Source organism: Phyllostomus discolor, chromosome 12 (assembly GCF_004126475.2).
Source record: "Phyllostomus discolor isolate MPI-MPIP mPhyDis1 chromosome 12, mPhyDis1.pri.v3, whole genome shotgun sequence".
Taxonomy (NCBI): Eukaryota; Metazoa; Chordata; class Mammalia; order Chiroptera; family Phyllostomidae; genus Phyllostomus; species Phyllostomus discolor.
The window spans coordinates 77755966-77775083 of NC_040914.2; the positions used below are offsets into that span (position 1 = coordinate 77755966).

At 42.5% G+C, this 19118-nt stretch overlaps 1 protein-coding gene and 1 pseudogene across 1 annotated transcript; one reads left to right on the forward strand and one right to left on the reverse strand.

The window, feature by feature from the left end:
• The first annotated feature begins 260 nt into the window (after positions 1 to 260).
• NUDT19 (nudix hydrolase 19) lies at positions 261 to 8471 on the forward strand. The gene is given in 3 exon segments (XM_028502116.2): positions 261 to 1465; positions 6799 to 7003; positions 7855 to 8471. Coding segments are annotated over 3 exon segments (1128 nt in total). The 5' UTR covers positions 261 to 754; the 3' UTR covers positions 8067 to 8471.
• LOC114488354 lies at positions 2633 to 5147 on the reverse strand (annotated as a pseudogene).
• Positions 8472 to 19118: the final 10647 nt, after the last annotated feature.

The following is a 19118-nucleotide window of genomic DNA, read 5'->3' on the forward strand; positions in this document are numbered from 1 at the left end:
TTCTAATTGTTTACTTAGTTTCTTTTGGTTTTGCTTTAGGTATGGTTGTTAATATTTGTGAGTTTGCTGTCCTTTTACTATACATGTCTTTTCTTTATCTTCTTTTCTTAGATAAGTCCCTTTAGCATTTCATAAAATAAGGGCTTGGTGATGATGAACTCCTTTAACTTGACCTTGTCTGAGAAGCACTTTATCTGCCCTTTCAAGGAGGACCTTTCACACTCAGGCTGTACAGTGGAAAATTTGTGATTTGGCATCTAGTCAAATCATCAGTTTCTAATTGGTGTGTTCACGTGAGCCTGCGAAGCTGGATACCTGCCCCTTGTACACCCCCTTCCTCCCGAAAAGGAAACACATCCTTCCGTCAACAAAGGCCTAGTTCTCAGGTTTTGGTCAGTTAGGTGCTACCAGGCCTGGGACTGCTTCGCACTTTTACCGGGCAGGTCAGGTGCAGCCATAAGCATTTCTGCTCTTGGTTCAGTGTCCTGAGTGAGGATTGTAGGGCTCTCCCTTCAGGCGGCTGTGACAATCCTGGTCCAGTGACAGTGGCCAGGAAGCGAAATAGGGCGCTGGAGGCGGAGCTGCCCAAAGCCACGCCCCTTCCAGAGTCAGGTACAGCAGAAGGCCCAAGGGCCTGGGTTCAAAGAGCGCTCTCAGTTCAGGACACTGTCCCAAACTGTCCCGAGGCCCAGGAAGCCACTGGGGGTCGGTGCTCTGGATCGCCTGCCGCGCCAGAACCTGGAGGCCAAAAGCCATGAGCGGCTTCCTGCGGTCGGGCTCGAGCAACTGGCGGCGGGCGGCCACCGTGGTGCTGGCAGCGGATTGGACACACCCAATTTCCACCGCTCTGTCCTTGCCCCCGCCAGCTGAGGGCTTCCGGCTGCTGCTGCTGCAGCGCTCCAGGCAGCAAGGCTTCTTGCCCGGGGCATACGTCTTCCCGGGCGGCGTACTGGACGCGGCAGATCGCTCGGCCGACTGGCTGCGCCTCTTCGCGCCGCACTACGGGCCGCCGCGTTTCGGCCTGGGCCGCGCGCCACCCTCGCACACCACCTTCCCAGTGCTGCCCACCGCGGGGCCGGACTCCGCCGTAGAGCTGGGGGCTACGCTGCCGGATGACGTGGCCTTCCGCATCTGCGCCCTCCGCGAGACCTTCGAGGAGGCGGGCGTCCTGCTGCTGCAGCCGCGGGCCTCGCCGACCGCGGTGCGGGAGCTGAGCCGCGCCCTCCCGTCGCCGGAGGGTCTGGCCACCTGGCGCACCCGCGTCCGCCGGGACCCACGCCAATTCCTGCACCTGTGTGAGCACCTCGACTGCATCCCCGACATCTGGGCGCTGCACGACTGGAATGTTTGGCTCACACCGTTCAGGCAGCGTGGCGGCCGCCGCTTCGAGACGTACTTCTACCTCTGCTGCCTGCGTGAGCCGCCGCCGGTCTACCTAGACTTGGCTGAGGTGGTGGACTACCAGGTAGGGTGTTCTCCCGGCGCGGAGTGGGGACCCCAGCCGGAGGCTAAGACCCACCCAGAACCTCCGAATAAGGGTGGTACAGCCAGTGAGTGACTGAGAGGGTATGGAACCCAGGCAGTCCGGCCCCCAACAGGGCAGGGCAAAGCCAGACCTCCTGGTGAAGTGATTTTCCGCGCTTCATGTCCCAAGGCCTTGACTCTGCCTCTCCACGCGGCTCCCCTAGCGGAACAGCTCCGAAGACCGCAAGAACAGAGCAGACCGCCTATTAGGCTGCAGGCTCCCTTCTAAGCACTTTACTTGCATTGTCATTTCGCCTCCGCAACAGTTGTGTTCTCAGAGAACATACTTTATGTGATTTAATCTTTCTGAATTTAGCCCTGACCTGTGTGGCTTAGTTGGTTGGGCGTCCTCCTGCAAAACGAAAAGGTTCTTGTTCGGATTCTGGTCAGGCACATGCCTGGGTTGTGGGCAGGTCCCCATATGGGGTGCGTGGTCAGAGGCAACCGATGGATGCATTTCACATTTCTCTCCCTACATTTCTTTTCCTCTTTTCCTCCCTCCCCTCCCTCTAAAAATAAATAAAATCCTTTTTTTCTTAAAGGGGTTTACTTTGAAAAATTTTTTAAATTTACTGAGTCTTGTTTTATGGCCACATATATGGGTTATTTGGTGAATTGTAACCTTTGCACCTAAAAATAATATTCTGTCATATATTGAGGGGTGTTTATAAAAATTACAGATTCTTCGATAGTGCCTTTCAGGTTTTCCATTTGATCCATCAAATACTGTACTGAGAGAGGAATGCTTAAATCTTCAATGAGTAATTGTGGGTTTGTCTTTTTTTCAGTTCTATCAGGTTTTGCTCATGTATTTCAGAGTTCCTTTGTAAGGTGCTGAATAGGACATCTAGGACTGTTAAAACCTGATGGATTGACCCTTGTTATGAAATAGCGTTCTTTATTCCTGGTAATACTACTTACCTGAAGTCTGAAGCTTTACTCTGTCTGATATTATAGCCACTTTGCCTTTTATTTGATTAACAATTGCATTGTATATCTTTTCCCATCCTTTAGGTGCCCCCCCCCCCCCCCCCCCCCCCCCCCCCCCCCCCCCCCCCCCCCCCCCCCCCCCCTCCCACCCCCCCCCCCCCCCCCCCCCCCTTTTTTAGCGGACTTTCTCACAGCAGCTCTGCCACAGGTCTTTGTTCTCACCACAGTCTGAAATGGCTGCTAGGTTCTGTCTGCTTTTCTTTGCTAAGAGGTGCCAAAACAAAGAGGCAGGTTGTTATCATCTGCTAAGGAGCGATGGTGTGAAAGTAGTATTTTGGCAATATAACAGTGGCATGACATTACGTAATAAAGCAAAGTAGCCTCCAAAAAATGTCTTTTCATCTCATTCATGTCCTCAGCTGTAATGTCCTTGAGGTTCTAGCAGTTCACATTTCATACAGCCTGATTGTCCCAAACCTCGGAAGCAAGAACGACAGCTCCCAAAATAATTCTTTTCCAGTTAGTGGGACAAATGTTGATTTCAGCATAAGTTAAAAGCCTTTCTAAGTAAACCAAAGTTACTATTGCACTCTCAGCTGCTAGCTATGTGCACTGAAAAGAGTATGAACAAATCTGTTAAATTTGTGTTCAGGTTCATGCTTAAAGTATTCCTCTGGAACAGTTTCTCGTGTGAGTGGGATGTGATCTCTCATCAAAAATATCCAAGGATCTATTTGCATCTCTGTTCTTTATGTGGTAATATACTGCTAAGGTCACACTCTCTGTTGTGGTTCTAACATTAGGCTGGCAGACTGTGCTGTCGTCTGGAAATATTGTTGAGCATGAGCTATATTTTTTAGTAAGGTGCCTGGAGATACATAGTTTACATAGTTGTTCTTCCTCTCTTTTCGCACATCCGTTTGAGATTTGTTCAGGAAAATTGTGCTTGCCCTCGGATGGTCAGAAGGATTTGATTGCCAACCTAACTCCTTTGGCGTCTCCTGGTCGCTTGTGTGCTGCAGGTGGTGGCCCTCGCTGGTTCCGAAATACAACTCTGCGGGGTCCAGAACAGTGGGCGAAGGTGCTACTGCCACCACGTCCCCAGGCGCTGCCCTATAGATCTCATACTCTAGTCCGGCTCTGCAGGCTCCAAGCGCTAGCTCATCTTGGGGCTGGCACTGGGCTTCACGCAACAGGTCAGCGTGTTCCCCTTGAGGTACCTACACTCTTCGCCCCTGTAGCCATCTTTGCTTGCTCTCGAGTCCTGCCCCCCTCTGAGACTTGGGCGTGCTCAGTAATGCCTCTCCCCCAGTAAAGGCACAGCTTGCACAGGCAGTCCCCGGGGCTGCGGAGGGAGAACCATTAGGCTACACCGGTTGTTTGTGCCCGCAGGACGCAGGAAGAGCTCAGGCGCCTGGCCACACCCCTTGCAGTAGCTATGCTATGGCCTCCCCAGAGTTGCCTCCATCTTTACTTTTAACCTATCTGTGCCTTTATAGTAAAACTGTGTTTCTTACCTGGCCGGTGTAGCTCAGTGGATTGAGCGCGGGCTGCGAACCAAAGTGTTGCAGGTTCAATTCTCGTCAGGGTACATGCCTGGGTTGCAGGCCATGACCCTCAGCAACCGCACAGTGATCTCTCTCTCTCCCCTCTCCCCTCCCTTCCCGCTCTAAAAATAAATAAATAAAATCTTTTAAAAAAATGTGTTTCTTGTACGTGGTGTACTGTCTTTTTTTTTTTTTATCCAATATGACAATTTATCCCTTTTAATTGGAGTCTTTAGATCACTTATAGTTAACGTCATTATCAATAAAGTTAGTCAAGTCTACTGCCTTACTGTTAGTTTTTTAAATCTGCCCCATCTATTCTTTGCAGTGTTTTTCTTTTCCTGACTTCTTTTGGATTATTTGTGTATTTTTAGGACTCAGTTTTGCCCCCATTATTGACTTATTGACTATATCTCTGAGGCATATCTCTTTCCTGGTTGCAAGTCTCATGGGGACCCTGAGAGTTTAGGAGATGAGTGCCTGTGGGGCAAGATGAAGGGAAGAGGAAGGTGCTGGCATTCTCCCTGTGCTTTCCGTTCTCCCCAGAGGGAAAGGGCCATTGGGTCCATTGTTTTGAGGGTTTATCTCTCTTGCCGTGGGAATCTTAGGGATAGTCTTTGGCATGTTTTCAGCAGAATATTTGTCAGTTTTTCCAGGTGTGCTGTCTCAGGGTTGTGGTCTTCACTGATTGGTCAGTGCCAGGGCAGGGGGTTGTTAGTCATTGCAGCTGTCCTGGCTCACCTACCTGGTTTTGCTGCTTTGCTGGGCCTGGAGCTGAGGCCTATATGTTGTCTCTAGGGAGATGACCTTCTGCATCAGGCTGTAAATTGGCCAGTTTGTTCATTTTTCTGTCTGTCTTCTCTTTTCCACGTGTCCTGGCCTGTCTCAGAGCTCTATTGAGTTCACCTCATTTGTTTTTCTTTTCTCACACACTCCAGTTCTGCATTTTTCAGTGTTCAAATCGGTGGTTTTATAGATTTTGACCACTTATCTATTTTTCACATTGTACTGGGGGAAGGTAATATGGCACTCACGGCTGGGAGAGGAGGCTCCAATAAATAGTTCTTAGCCTCGTTAAGCTAGTGGTTCTCAAAAGGAGATTCACCCACCCCACACCCAGGTACGTTTTGCAACATCTGGAGACATTTTTGGTTGTCACTACTCAGGGACTTGTGCTGGCTTCTACGCAGTAGAGTCCAAGTATGCTGTTAAAATGTCCTTGAGTGCACAGGACAACCTCCCACAACAGAGTTATCTGGTCTAAAGTGTCAATAGTGCCAAGGTTCTAAAACCTAGTGGGAACAGAGTGGAATTTAGAGCCAGTCCCCTTCCCCACCCCAGGTTTGAAGCCCAGATTTTCAGACAGAGTAGCTGCCTGAGTTTCTTTCTCTATAAAATGATAGTATACAGCATTGACCTAAGGACTGGAAATATTTTACATAAAGTGTTTGAGCTGTGCTTTACTGGTAACAAGTAACAAATAAGTGGTAACTTCTGTTATTTTTAAAATATTTTATTTATTTTTAGAGGGAGAAAGTGGGAGAGGAACATCAATAAACATGGCCCCATCTGGGGACCTGACCTGCAACCTAGGCATGTGCCCTGACTAGGAATCAAACCACTGATATTTCCGTTCACAGGCCAGCACTCAATCCACTGAGCCATACCAGCCACGGCATAACTTCTTTCAATCTATCCTCTGGACCAACCTGAACAGATTGAATTAAGTGGGTGGATGCCCATTATTTAACCCTACATATTGATTATTATCACTGAACTCACATAGACCTGACAAAGCAGAATGCTTTGTAAATAAATATTGGGTGGTCCTTTGAAGTCTCAGGTTTGTTTGTAAAATGCAGCCAACTTCAGAATAATGTGGGGTGCTTGTTACACGTGGATTGTTGGGCCTGATAGACTGAAGATTTAATAGGTTTCTTAGGGGATGTTCAAGCATGTATAAGCTTGTAAACCTTTGGCCTGTCGTTATCCAAGGCAGAAATCAATTTTAACTCCCTGGGTTTAGGTGTGGGAATCAGTTTTTCCCAATGTAAATGGATATTTAGTAAACCAGTTAAAGACAGACCTTTTAGGATTATTCCATATTCATTGAATCAGCTCTTTTTATCCAACTGTGTATGGAAGGAAGGCTGTGGAAGGAGGGTAAGTCATAACACTGAGGCCACTTAAGTAAAATGGGCAAACACTGGCTGGTTGACACCCTGCTGTGATTACAGTCTTGGGGCCATAGACTGAATTATGCCTCTTGACTCTCCTTAACTACTGCTCCTGAGTTTTTACCACCATTTTAACACATACATCACACATTTTGGTTGTTGAAGGCCCCACAGGGCCTGAGAGAGCTTTGCTACAACCTCAGGACCTAGCCAAATTGTTCCTTATTTATGGGAGGAACAAATGGGCACTAAAATCTCAATCTGCTGTGGTGAGTTTACACTTCAGACTCTGCTTTCCTTCAGGAATGACCAGGACCTACTTGCTTTGTATGCATCTCCTGCCTTTATGCTGAATGACTATCAACACTTGATGCACTATCCTGGTTATATTACTGTCCTCAGGGGTCTGCATCTGAACAATCAGCCCTTTGAAGGCAACCTAAATGAGTTTGACACCCCTGTCTTAAGAGGATCAACCCTGCTTTCTTCTCCACACCTTTTCATGTTGTCTCAGGGAATCTAGCAAAGTACATTAGTGAATTAACTTTGTATCTTCAGTTCACTCTTAGGCACTGATCTCAGATCTTACATTGTCTATGGAGTAAACCTGTCTTCCACAGTGGTCATCTCCGGCAGAGGCAACTGGAAGTTTCTTATCAAAAGAGATTTGGTTGGTACCCCCACAGTTCTATGAAATAAGAAGACTTGAAAACTTTGCCTCTCTGTCTGACTTGCACAAATTTTGTTTGGATCACATATCACAAGGAGTGGAAGAATGGATGCCAATCACATAATAACTGCTGATGGGATGATCTGCTTTACCAGGTAAATCAGTGAAGCATTAATGCTTTTGTTAGTATTCACACTTAATTCACTGGGCTGTATGGCGGTATTGCCCAACACAGAGACATGATTTACAGTCTGTTTTACATACTACAATGGTATTGATTAAATAACGCGTCAAGTCTATAAATATCATAGTATTTATTATAACCAGAAGTTTTGAATAAGTTACTTTCACACTTATACATTTATGTATGTTTTCTAGGCATTGACAGAGTTCTCACATATTATCTCACTTTTTTATATTTTAATTTCTGAATTATGAGAACTTGTAAGTTGTCAGCTTATTTAAATCAGGGTGTTTGCTGGTGGTCAGTTATTGGGCATGGGTAGGATGGAGTTTTTGTGGCCATTCAGCATGGGGCTTTGTGGCTGTCTTACTGTGGCTGCCTGTCTCCATTCTCACACAGTGATAGCATTAGTTACTCATCCTGCAGTGGGAGAATTTAGCAATCCTGATGTGTAAGTAATGATTTCTCTAATTTTATCTTAAAATTACTACAGCTGTCCAGATTAAGACACCAAAATATATGGCTGTCAAGGCCCATATTAATATTGGCTGTGAGAAAGAAAGTTATAGTTATGATGAAAAAATACTAGCCATAAATATTTATGTGCTCAGAGAAAATTCTTGAGTGGAGAATGAGACCTAGGGAGTATGGATATTAAAAACACAAGCAATTGAGGTAAACTCATAAAATTAGGGTTATTTAATAACCATCTTAGTTCTAAGTACATGAAATAGATTTAAAAACATACTGATTAATATGTCACTAATATATTGGAATGTTTTATAAAATAACACTTTGTGGAATTAAAATATTATTTTTCAGGAGATGAGCTGTACTTAGAAGATTCAAAGTTTTTAGAAAACTCTTTGTCCAATGAAAAAAAGACTGAAGAAATCATGAAGGAAGGGAAGAAATTGCACCGAATTGTGGTACACAATCACCATCTTTATAGTATCTACGTGACCATTCAGTCGAAGTATAAACATGTTTATCCTAAGACCTATGTAGTAAATAAAGAGCCGTTTGTAATGTAGTGCTTATTTGTAAGCTGGCCTACTTGAAGGTGGGCTAATGAATAGTCTTACCTGGAATTTAAGGAACTTTGTGCCTATAAAAATTATAGTACAGCATTTCATGTTTCAAGTGTATTATGGAGCTCTCTTGCTTATTTTATTCTATAAACCTTACAGTGTCACATGAGTATAAAGTATTAATGATCTTCTTACTGAAACAAGGAAAAATCTCACAAAGGGTTTCCACTTCTGTATTGTTTTATTATCAAAAGTTTAATAAGGCTGTTGTACTGCCATTGTCTTTTAAATGTTCCATTGTATAGCACTTCCACTAAAGGCTTAGGAGATCATCCATGAATTCTTCAGACTTTCTGCTAGAGTTAATTTAAGGGTGTTTGATTACATGATAAACAATAGATTTACACAGCCTTTGGGTAACCAATGTGTCATTTTTTTGTAATATCTTTAGCTTGATAATTAACATATAATACTGTTGAAAAACCAAATAGCATTCATTATTAGGTTTATTACCAAATTGGAAATCTATCTTAGTTAATATTTTTATTTTATTTTTAAAAGGATTTATTTATTATTTTTAGAGAGAGAGGGGAAGGGAGGGAAGAAGGAGAAAAGGAGAGAAACATTGATATAGGAGAGATACATCAATTGGTTTCCTCTTGCATACCCCCAACTAGGGATCTGGCCTGCAACCTGGTCATGTGTTCTGACTAGGAATCGAACCACTACTGGTTTCGGTTTTTGTAGGCCAGCACTCAATCCACTGAGCCCACAACCAGCCAGGACCAATATTTTTGAAGACATTTGACTGTAACTATTTTACTCTGGAGTGCTAGGTAATGAAACAAAGAGGTTAGAGAGATGTAGACTTACTCATCATTCAATGGTGTTTATTTTCATTATTTTAATATGGGTAATTTTTTTTTGCTCCTTTTAGGAAGAATGTTTATTGATTAAAGCTGGGAAATGGTTAAGACACCAATTATATTTAAGATATTCGTACTATGCATAATAAAACATATTTTATATTTTATGAAATTTTTAATTTTTTTACTTATAAGTAGAGGTATTGATGAATTCAGTTTATGTTTCTTATTAACCTGATTAGAGGAATAGATCAGTGGTACTCAGCCCAGAGCACTGTTGCCCTCCAGGAGGTATTTGGACCATTGTCTGAAAATATTTTTGGTTGTCACAGCTGAGAGTGAGAGGGCTATTCTGTCTAGTGGGAAGAAGACAGGGATGCTGTTAAATGTCCCACAATATAGAAAACGGCTGCCACAGCAAAGAATGATCCGGCAAAGGCTCAGAAACTGATCTAGAATAAAATGTATTTTTTTCAATAAATGATTCCACTATGTAACTTTTGAGAACCATAGACACTGTTTGGATTCCCTCTGGCCTCTGAATCTATCAAAGTTATTCCTGACTTTTGACCTGGGTACAATATTTTTTTATTCTTACAGATAATGGAATGTCGCTGGAAGAGACCCCAGTGAACACTATAGTTTTGCTGGTGAGAAAACTGAGAAACATTCATATAGCTACTGCCACAGCCAAGAGTAGAGCTGGATTTATTGTCAAGCAAATAACATTTGTTACTTGTCACCAAAAGTAGGTATTTGAACATTTCTGCCCACTGCATCTTGTTGTCATAGTTGCCAAGGAAACCACAACACAGCCAAGCACTGGATGGAATAATGTTTTACTCACATAGAGAAGAGGCAGGAGCACGATCAGTTTCCAGTAGTTCACCTAGGTCCCCTATTCCTGACAAGTCCCCTCCCTGCAGCCAGCACAAGACAACTGGCCTGCATGTAGCCTTCTTGTGCAGTAGAAAGACCCTATCTCTTCCCTAGAGGGGACAGACATAGTAGTGGGGTTAGCCTGGTGCCATATGAAGCTTCTGCTTAAGCAGAAGAGCCAAGGACACACATTGAGTCTGAAATGGAAAGATTTCCATTCAAGGTGTCTAGTTCACCAGAGGCTCTGAGGACTGTTTTGATAAGAAAGTGTTAGAGGCCCAAAGCCCATTCTCATGCAGCCAAGGGAAGGTTGAAAGACTGTGTGCAAGACATTGGCTTTCCCAACACTCTTAGCCCTGCCTCCTTTCACTGGAGTTAGATGGCTCAACAGGAAATTTTAGGAGATATAGTAAGAAAGTAATATGACTGGTTTTTCTTCATAAAGATCTTTCTTTTTTTTAAATCTGAATGAGCCTAGGTTCCTTCCAAGAATTCTTTTTGGGGGACTGTCACATGACTTCCTATTTGTGGTGCTATCATCCTGGCTGAAAATAATAGGGATGCCCCCATGAGCTGAAAAAGCGTGTTGATTTAGAGCCCAGCTTGCTAGTGTTGGTAGCATTTATTATGTTATCTTCCTTACCATATTTTAGCTGCCTCACCCTCAGATACAGAAGCAGAAAGCCTGGACATCTTCCTGCCTGTGCTGGTATCTGTACTCTGTTCCATCTTGTCCAGGGAAGAGCCAGGAAAACTTGTTTTCTATGATACTGGATAGTCTCTTGAAACTGCCGTTATATAAGTTCAGGAGTAAATACTAAGTCAATGCACATTTTCGTTGCCTACCATTTTTGCAGATTCTTTTGGATGACCTCCATTAGAATTCAAAACTGGGCTGGCACCAACATTTCAGGCTAACATGTCTTGTCCTCACAGTTCTTTTTTAATAAAAATAAAACAAGAATACCCTATAATGTGGTAGGTACAATAAGAACTCAAATATAAGGGTACTTAGTCTTTTCCCAGAGCTGATTTGTGTGTGGGGGGGGCAGGGGGTGCTGGGTAGGGAGCCCCTCACATTTGTAGTTATTTCATAGTTTCTCCTTTCTTTTCAAACCTCTATTTTTTTCATTTATTTTGCAAATTTGACAGTTTTCTGCTCCTCCTTGCTCCCCCTTAGCCACTCCTCCTCTGGCCTCTTTAATTTCGTCTTCTCAAACCAACCTTTGGATGATAGAGTCCCTCAGTACTTATTCTTAGAACTTCTTCCCTCCTTGGGTGATGTTCAAGGCACATTGTTTCTTTGTTTTTTTTTTTAAACTTTAGTATTACCATTATTTTAAAAACGATTTTATTTATTTATTTTTAGAAAGGAGGGGAGAAAGAAAGAGGGACAGAAACATCAATGTGTGGTTGCCTCTCATGTGCGCCCCCTACTGGGGACCTGGCCCGCAGCCCAGGCATGTTCCCTGACTGGGAATTGAACCAGCGATTTCTGTTTGCAGGCTGGTGCTCAATCAACGGAGCTGCACCAGGCAGGGTCAAGGCACATTCTTTCAAAATGAAATTGTTGCCCTTTACAGATGTTAAAGCATACATGCCTGTCAGAGTTGGACTGCTTACCTCTTGCTTGTTATGTGAAAGGATATATACTTCTATTTTATATAAACCACTGTAGGGGTGGGCAAAATAGGTTAATAATAACAAATAATACAGTAATAAATAAATAATGATACAAGAATAAACTTTAGAATACTCACAAATGTAAACCTACTTTTGCCCACCTCTGTATTTTTAGGTCTCTGTTAAACAACTTTAGCTTTTTCCCTAACCTATAATTTTTCCTCCCAAAGCAGGTTCCCTCAACAGTCTTCCCTATATCAGAAACCTACCAGTTATTTCAGCTAAAAATCTCAAATCGCCCTTGCTTCCTCTCTTTTCTTCATTCCTATATCCAGGTGACTAGGAAGTCCTATTGATTCTCTTACCCACAATTAACTTGAATTTCTCATCTTCTGACCTCTGCATTATCATCTTAGTCTAAGCCAGTTATCTTTTTAAAAATATTTTATTGATTATACTATTACAGTTGTCCCATTCCCCCCCTTCTCTCCCCTCCACCCTGCACACCCTCTCCCACCCACCTTCCCCCCCTTTAGTTCATGTCCATGTGTCATACTTACAAGTTCTTGGCTTCTACATTTCCCATACTATTCTTGTCCTCCCCCTGTCTATTTTCTACCTACCATCTATGCTACTTATTCTCTGTACCTTTTCCCCCCTCTCTCCTCCCACTCTCCTGTTGCTAACCCTCCATGTGATCTCCATTTCTGTGGTTCTGTTCCTGTTCTAGTTGTTGGCTTAGTTTGTTTTTGTTTTAGGTGTGGTTGTCTTTTTAAAGTATCTTTTTAATATAGTTTATTGATTATGCTATTAGTTGTCCCATTTTCCCCCCTTCACTTACCTCCACCCTCCACACCCTCTCCCACCCACATTTCCCTACTTTAGTTCATGTCCATGTGTCATATTTATAAGTTCTTTAGCCTCTATATTTTCCATACTATTCTTGCCCCCCCCCTATTTTCTACCTACCATCTATGCTACTTATCCTCTGTACCTTTTCCCCCCTCTCCTCCTCCCATTTCCCTGTTGATAACCCTCCATGTGATCTCCATTTCTGTGGTTCTGTTCCTGTTCTAGCTGTTTGTTTTTGTTTTTGTTTTGTTTTAGGTGTGGTTAATAATTGAGAGTTTGCTGTCATTTTACTGTACATGTTTTTTATCTTCTTAGATAAAGCCCTTAATATTTCATAAAATAAGGCTTGGTGATGATGAACTCCTTTAACTTGACCTTATCTGGGAAGCACTTTATCTGCCCTTCCATTCTAAATGAAAGCTTTGCTGGATAGAGCAATCTGGGATGTAGGTCCTTGCCTTTCATGACTTGGAATACTTCTTTCCAGCCCCTTCTTGCCTGCAAGGTCTCTTTTGAGAAATCAGCTGACAGTCCGATGGGAACTTCTTTGTAGGTAACTGCCTCCTTTTCTTTTGCTGCTTCTAGGATTCTCTCCTTCATTTTAGTCTTGGCTAATGTAATTATGATGTGCCTTGATGTGTTCCTCCTTGGGTCCAACTTCTTTGGGACTCTCTGAGCTTCCTGGAAGTCTATTTCCTTTGCCAGATTAGGGAAGTTCTCCTTTATTATTTGTTCAAATAACTTTTCTACTTGTTGCTCTTCCTCTTGTCCTTCTGGTACCCCTATAATTTGGATGTTGAAATGTTTAAAGATGTCCTAGAGGTTCCTAAGCCTCTCCTCATTTTTTGGAATTCTGTTTCTTCATTCTCTTCTGATTTGATGTTTCTTCCTTCTGGTCCACTCCATTGATGTGAGACCCAGTTTCCTTCCCATCACTATTGGTTCCCTGTACATTTTCCTTTATTTCACTTAGTGCAGCGTTCATTTTTTTATCTAATTTGCGACCAAATTCAACCAATTCTGTGAGCATCCTGATCACCAGTACTTTGAATTGTGCATCTGATAGGCTGGCTCTCTCTTTATCACTTAGTTGTATTTTTTGTGGAGCTTTGATCTCTGTTCTTTCGTTTGGGCCATTTTTTAATTTATTTTTTGTCTTGATGTGCCTGTTACGTAGTGAGGAGAGGAGTGTTAGGTGTTCAGCAGGGCCGGGCTACCCAGTCACTGGGTTGTGACGCTGTGTGTGGGGGAGGGGTCCAAGAGGGAACAATGGCACTTGTTTCTCTGTCTGCCGGATTTTAGTTACTTTTCCCGCTTCCCGCAAGCAGACTGGACCCTTCTGGTGCTGATTCCCATGTGGGTGGGCTTGTGTATGTTCTAGGGCTCTGTGGGTCTCTCCAATGAACTCTCCTGTGAGGATGGGAGTCTCTCTCAGCACCTCAACCCCCACAGATGTTTTCAATAGGTATTTTGAGGCTTTATTTCCTTGTGCTGGAACCCTGAGTTGCGTGATTTGTCTTGCTCCTCAGTTTTGCCTGATTTATATGCCTGCAAATGTGGGACTGCCTGGCCCACCAGCTGCCTTGTGTACCGCGCCCTTCCACAATCTACCGCCTCGCTGGGTCTGCCCACTGCCTTGCACACCTGGGGTCCGGCAGCCACCCTGCCATGGGCCCTCTGTCCTGGCTCCCCAATTCCGCCCCTCCTACCAGTCTGGATGAATGTGTCTACTTTAACTCCTTCATTGTCAGACTTCCATACAGTTCAATTTTCTGTCAGTACTGGTTGTTATTTTGTTTCTAAATTTTTGTTGTCCTTATTTTGCTTGTGTGAGGCAGCACAGTGTGTCTACCTACGCCTCCATCTTGGCCAGAAGTCTAAGCCAGTTATCTTTTATCAGACAACTGTAATAGCTTCTGAGCTAGTCTCTCCATTTTCACTCTGGCCCTGCATTCTCCCATTGAGCTGGAAAAGTGGTCTGGACGTTGAAATTCACGGCATGTCCTGTCACTGCTCTCATTAAAACCCATGGGTTTCCTTCACACTTAAAAAGTAAATTTACTGTGGCCTCTAAGGTCCCACCTGATCTCATCATTCAACCTTTTCCTCTGCACTCCTATCAAAAAGGTCTTCTTTCTTGTTCCTTAAATTCTCAAAGTTCTTTCCCACCTCAGAATCTGCACACATGGTTGCCTTCAGACAAATCTGGATTTCTGCACTATTTTGTACTTGTAGCCTCCAAAAACCAGCTGAGGATGGGCATCCAGTATGTGGATTAGGTCATGTCTAAAAGGAAATTCTAGAACAAATAGAAGAAAAGCATTATTTAGAAAAGAAAGTGAAGTTTTCTTGAGCTGAAGAAAAATGTTGATCTTCAGGTAAAAAGTCCTGTTGTGGTTAAAGCAAAACTAACAAAACTTGCCCAATAGCTGGATGACATTTTGAATTTCAAAACTAAAGAATACACAGACTTTCAGGAAGGAAGAGATTGCTCATAAATACATAAAAATCAGGGTTCTGAATGTGTGTCACAGAGCAACAGGATACACTGGAGGGCCTATATGACATGTCGAGGGTAAACATATGTGGGCTCAGTGCCACATCAACCATGTGTGGGAGCCACAGATATAAACCTCATTTCCATAGAGGCTCTGAAGATCTCACCCCACTCTGGAAAAAGGTTCACTTCACAGAAGTACTATAGATGACTAGCAGATTAACCAAAATAAAAACTTTGAAAGTAGCAGAAGTGCGTAGTAGAAGTCCTGATGGTGAGTGTAGAAATCAAATATAGGAAGTAAATGTGAATAATATGTGAATAAAGTACTGCAAGTATTAAAAATAATTCAAATTTTAACCTGTGGCCCTGCTTGGGTGGCTCAGGTTTGGAGCATCATCTTGTACACCAAACAAGTTGTAGGTTCAGTCCCTGGTTAGAGTGCATATGGGAGGCAACTGACCTTTCTCATATCAGTGTTTCTCTCACACTGATATTTCTCTCTCTCTCTCTCATCAATAAAAATATATCCTTGGGTAAGAATTAAAAAATTTTTGACTTATGTAAGAACTTCCTTTTTATAAAAATAATTTGGTTCAGCCTTGGCTGGTGTAGCTCAGTGGATTGAGTGCCAGCCTATGAACCAAAAGGTCACCAGTTAGATTCTCAGTTGACTAAGGCACAAACCTGGGTTGTGGGCCAGGTCCCCAGTTAGGGGCATGTGAGAGGCAACTGATAGATGTATCTCTCATACATCGATGCTTCTCTCCCTTTTTTGCTCCCCCTAGCCCCTCTCTAAAAGTAAATAAATAAAGTCTTAAAAATAATTTGGTTCAATAATTCCAGATTATGTTGTTATATACAGTAAGTGGCAATGGAAAGAATAAAAAAAAGAGAATAGCTGCAGTTTTGTAATAAGTACCTATTTAAATGTTTTTAAATGCAATTAAAAATAGAATGGTCTCTTTAAATTAGTAAAAAACAAGCATAACTTCTAATGCAAAAGATAGAAAACAGTGGAATTAGCAATGAAATGAAAGTCAAATGCTTGAATAAAATGACTCAGGAATAAATACGAATCATGATTATAAACAAATATGGGTTAAATATATTGAAAGGTAAAGACTCAGAGTAAATGTTTTAAACCACATTATCTAAAGAAACTAGAAAAAAAGAAAAATGACAGTTAGTAGGTGGAAGGTCATAATAAAGATTAGAGCAGAAATAAATAGAGACAGGAAAAATATAGAAAATATTAACACCACTAAGAATTGGTTCCTTGAAAAGATAAACAAAATTGACAAATCTCCAGCTAGATTAACCAAAAAAATAGAGATCTGACCCAAATCAATAAAATTGCAAATGAGAGAGGAGACATTACAATGGATACCACAGAAATAAGGTCATGAAAACCTACTGTGAACAACTATATGCCAACACACTGAACAACCTAGAGGAAAAGGATCAATCCCTGGAAACAAACTCACCAAACTAAATCAGAAATAGAAAATCTGAACAGTCCTATAAGAAGTAAGGAGGTTTAACCAGTAATGAAAAACATCCCAACAGAGAAAAGCTCAGGACCAGACAGCTTCACCAGTCAATTTAACAACATTTGAAGAATTAATGCCACTACTCAAACTCTTCCAAAAAATCAAAGAAGAGGGAACACTCACGTTGTAAGGCCAGCATTACCAGTATACCAAAACCAGAGATGGACATTATGAGAGGAAAACTACAAGCCAATATCCCTGATGAAGATAGATGCAAAAATTCTAAGTAAGATAGATGTGAAGAATCTAAACAAAACACTAGCAAACCAAATTCAATATCACATTGAAAGGATCATACATCATGATCAAGTGGGATTCATTCCTGGGATGTAAAGATGGTTCAACATAATAAAGTTAGATAAATGTGGTACATCATGTTCATAGAATCAAAGACAAAAATCATAAGATCATCTCAATAGATGCAGGAAAAAACCAGACAAAATTCGAAATTCCTTCATGATAAAAACCTCTCAACAAGTTGGGTATAGAAGGAACGTAATACAAGCTGCATATGACAAGCCCATAGCCAACATCATGCTCGATGGTGAAAGTGAAAGTTTTTCCTTTAAGATCAGGAACAAGAAAAGGGTGCTGACTCTCACCTCTCCTATTAAACAGTACAGTAAGTCCTCATTTAATAGCATCTATATATCCTTGGAAACTAACTTTAAGTGCAATGACATAACAATACCAATTTTAACCGTAGGCTAATTGATATAAACAAATGTTAAGTTTCTATGGCATATATCTGGTCACAAAAAACTCACCAAACTCCTAAATAAAGACTCAAAACACTTCTAATATTAAATATTGATTTAAGTGTGATCTATACATACATTTAAGGGAGATTAAAATGAAAATCTTACAGGTAGGGCCAAGTTCTCCAGTACAGGTGAATACTGACATGTCAGTGCAGGCAGGTATTTTTTTTTCTTTTTTTAATAAGGAGGGAGAGGAAAGGCAGAACAAAGAGATCAAGGGGAAGAGGTTGAGAGTGCAGAACAGTACAATCTGTTCTGATAATTTCAAAATGGGTCAAACAATGATCTGTATGTATCACCCTGGTTTTTGTTTGATGGTCAGCAAATGCCCCAGAGCTGGGATGACTGAAGGTCAGAGCCTGTATCTTTTGAAGTTAGCTTTTAGGATTCTTAGATAAACATGTGGTTCATCTACAAGCTACTCATTAGTCAGAGTCAGCACTTAAGGAACAAGGTCTAAAGAATGGTGGGGTGGGTTACAATTTCCCACTGTCAGTTCTGCCAAGATGGAGGTGTGGGAAGATACTCTTTCCCTCCTTGCACAACCAGAACAAGGACAACAAATTTAGAAACAATAACCAGAGCTGCCAGAGTATTGAACTGTATGGAAGTCCAAAACTAAGGAGTTAAAGAAGAAACATTGATTCAGACTGGTAGGAGGGGCAGAAATGGGCAGTCAGGGCAGAGAGGATGTATGGCAAGGCTGCAGCTACAGCACCTGGAAGTTCCACATTTGTGAGCAGATAAATTGGGAGGAACAACTGGGGAGTGAGATAGACCATGCAACCCAGAGTTCCAGTGTGGGGAAAGAAAGCCGCAAAACCTCTGTCTGTAAAAATCTGTGGGAGTGGTGGTGGTGGGAGAAACTCCCAGGCTCACAGGAAAGTTTGTTGGAGAGACCCACAGGGTCCTAGAATGTACATAAACCCACCCACCTGGGAATCAGCACCAGAAGGGCCCAACTTGCTTGTGGGTAGGGGGGGAAGTGACTGAAAGGCTACCAAGAGAAAAGCAAGTGGCATTGTTCCCTCCCTGATTCCCCTCCCACTTAAAGAGCCACAACACAGTGAAGTAGGTTGCCCTGCCCTGGTGAATACCTAAGGCTCTGCCCCTTACAATGTAACAGGTGCACCCAGATAAAGAAGTGTGGCCCAAATGAAAGAACAGATCAAAACTCCAAAAATGGCCCTGGTTGGTATAGCTCAGTGGATTGAGCATGGGCCTATGAACCAAAGGGTCACTGGTTCAATTCCCAGTCAGGGCACGTGCCTGGGTTGCAGGCCAGGTCCCCAGTAGGGGACATGTGAGAAGTAACCACATATTGTTTCTCTCCTCTCCCCTCCTTTCCCCTCTTTAAAAATAAGTAAATACATATTTTAAAAAAACCTCCAAAAATAGAACTAAGCAATGAAGAGATACAGAATTCAAAACACTGGTAATCAAAACACTGGTAACACTGGTAACACAGTAAACCTAAACCTAATGCTAACCCTAGCCCTAGCCCTATACTAGTCCTACTCCTAAATCAAAACCTAACCCTAACCCTAGCCCTAGCCCTAAACCTAAACTTAGATCTAGCCTTAGCCCTAACCCTAGCACTAACCCTAACACTAAATGTAACCTTAACTCTAGCTCTAATTCCAGACCTAGTATTAACGCTAACCTAGGCCTAGCCCTAGCCCTAACCCTAATCCTAACACTAAACCTAACCTGAAAACTAACCCTAACCCTAAACATAAGCCTAACCCTCGTCCTAACCCTTCCCTAAACCTAGCATTAACACTAGACTTAGCCCCAAACTAAACCTGAGCCCCAATCTAACCATAACCCTAGGCATAACCCTAACTCTAATGCTAGCACTAACCCTAAACTTAAATCTAATGCTAAACCTTGCTCTAGTCCTAGCCCTAGCACTACCCTGAACCCTACCCCTCACCCTAACTTTAACCCTAGCCCTATCCTAGCCCTAGACTTAGCTCTAGGCCTAACCCTAACCTTAAACATAACCCTAACCATAACACTAA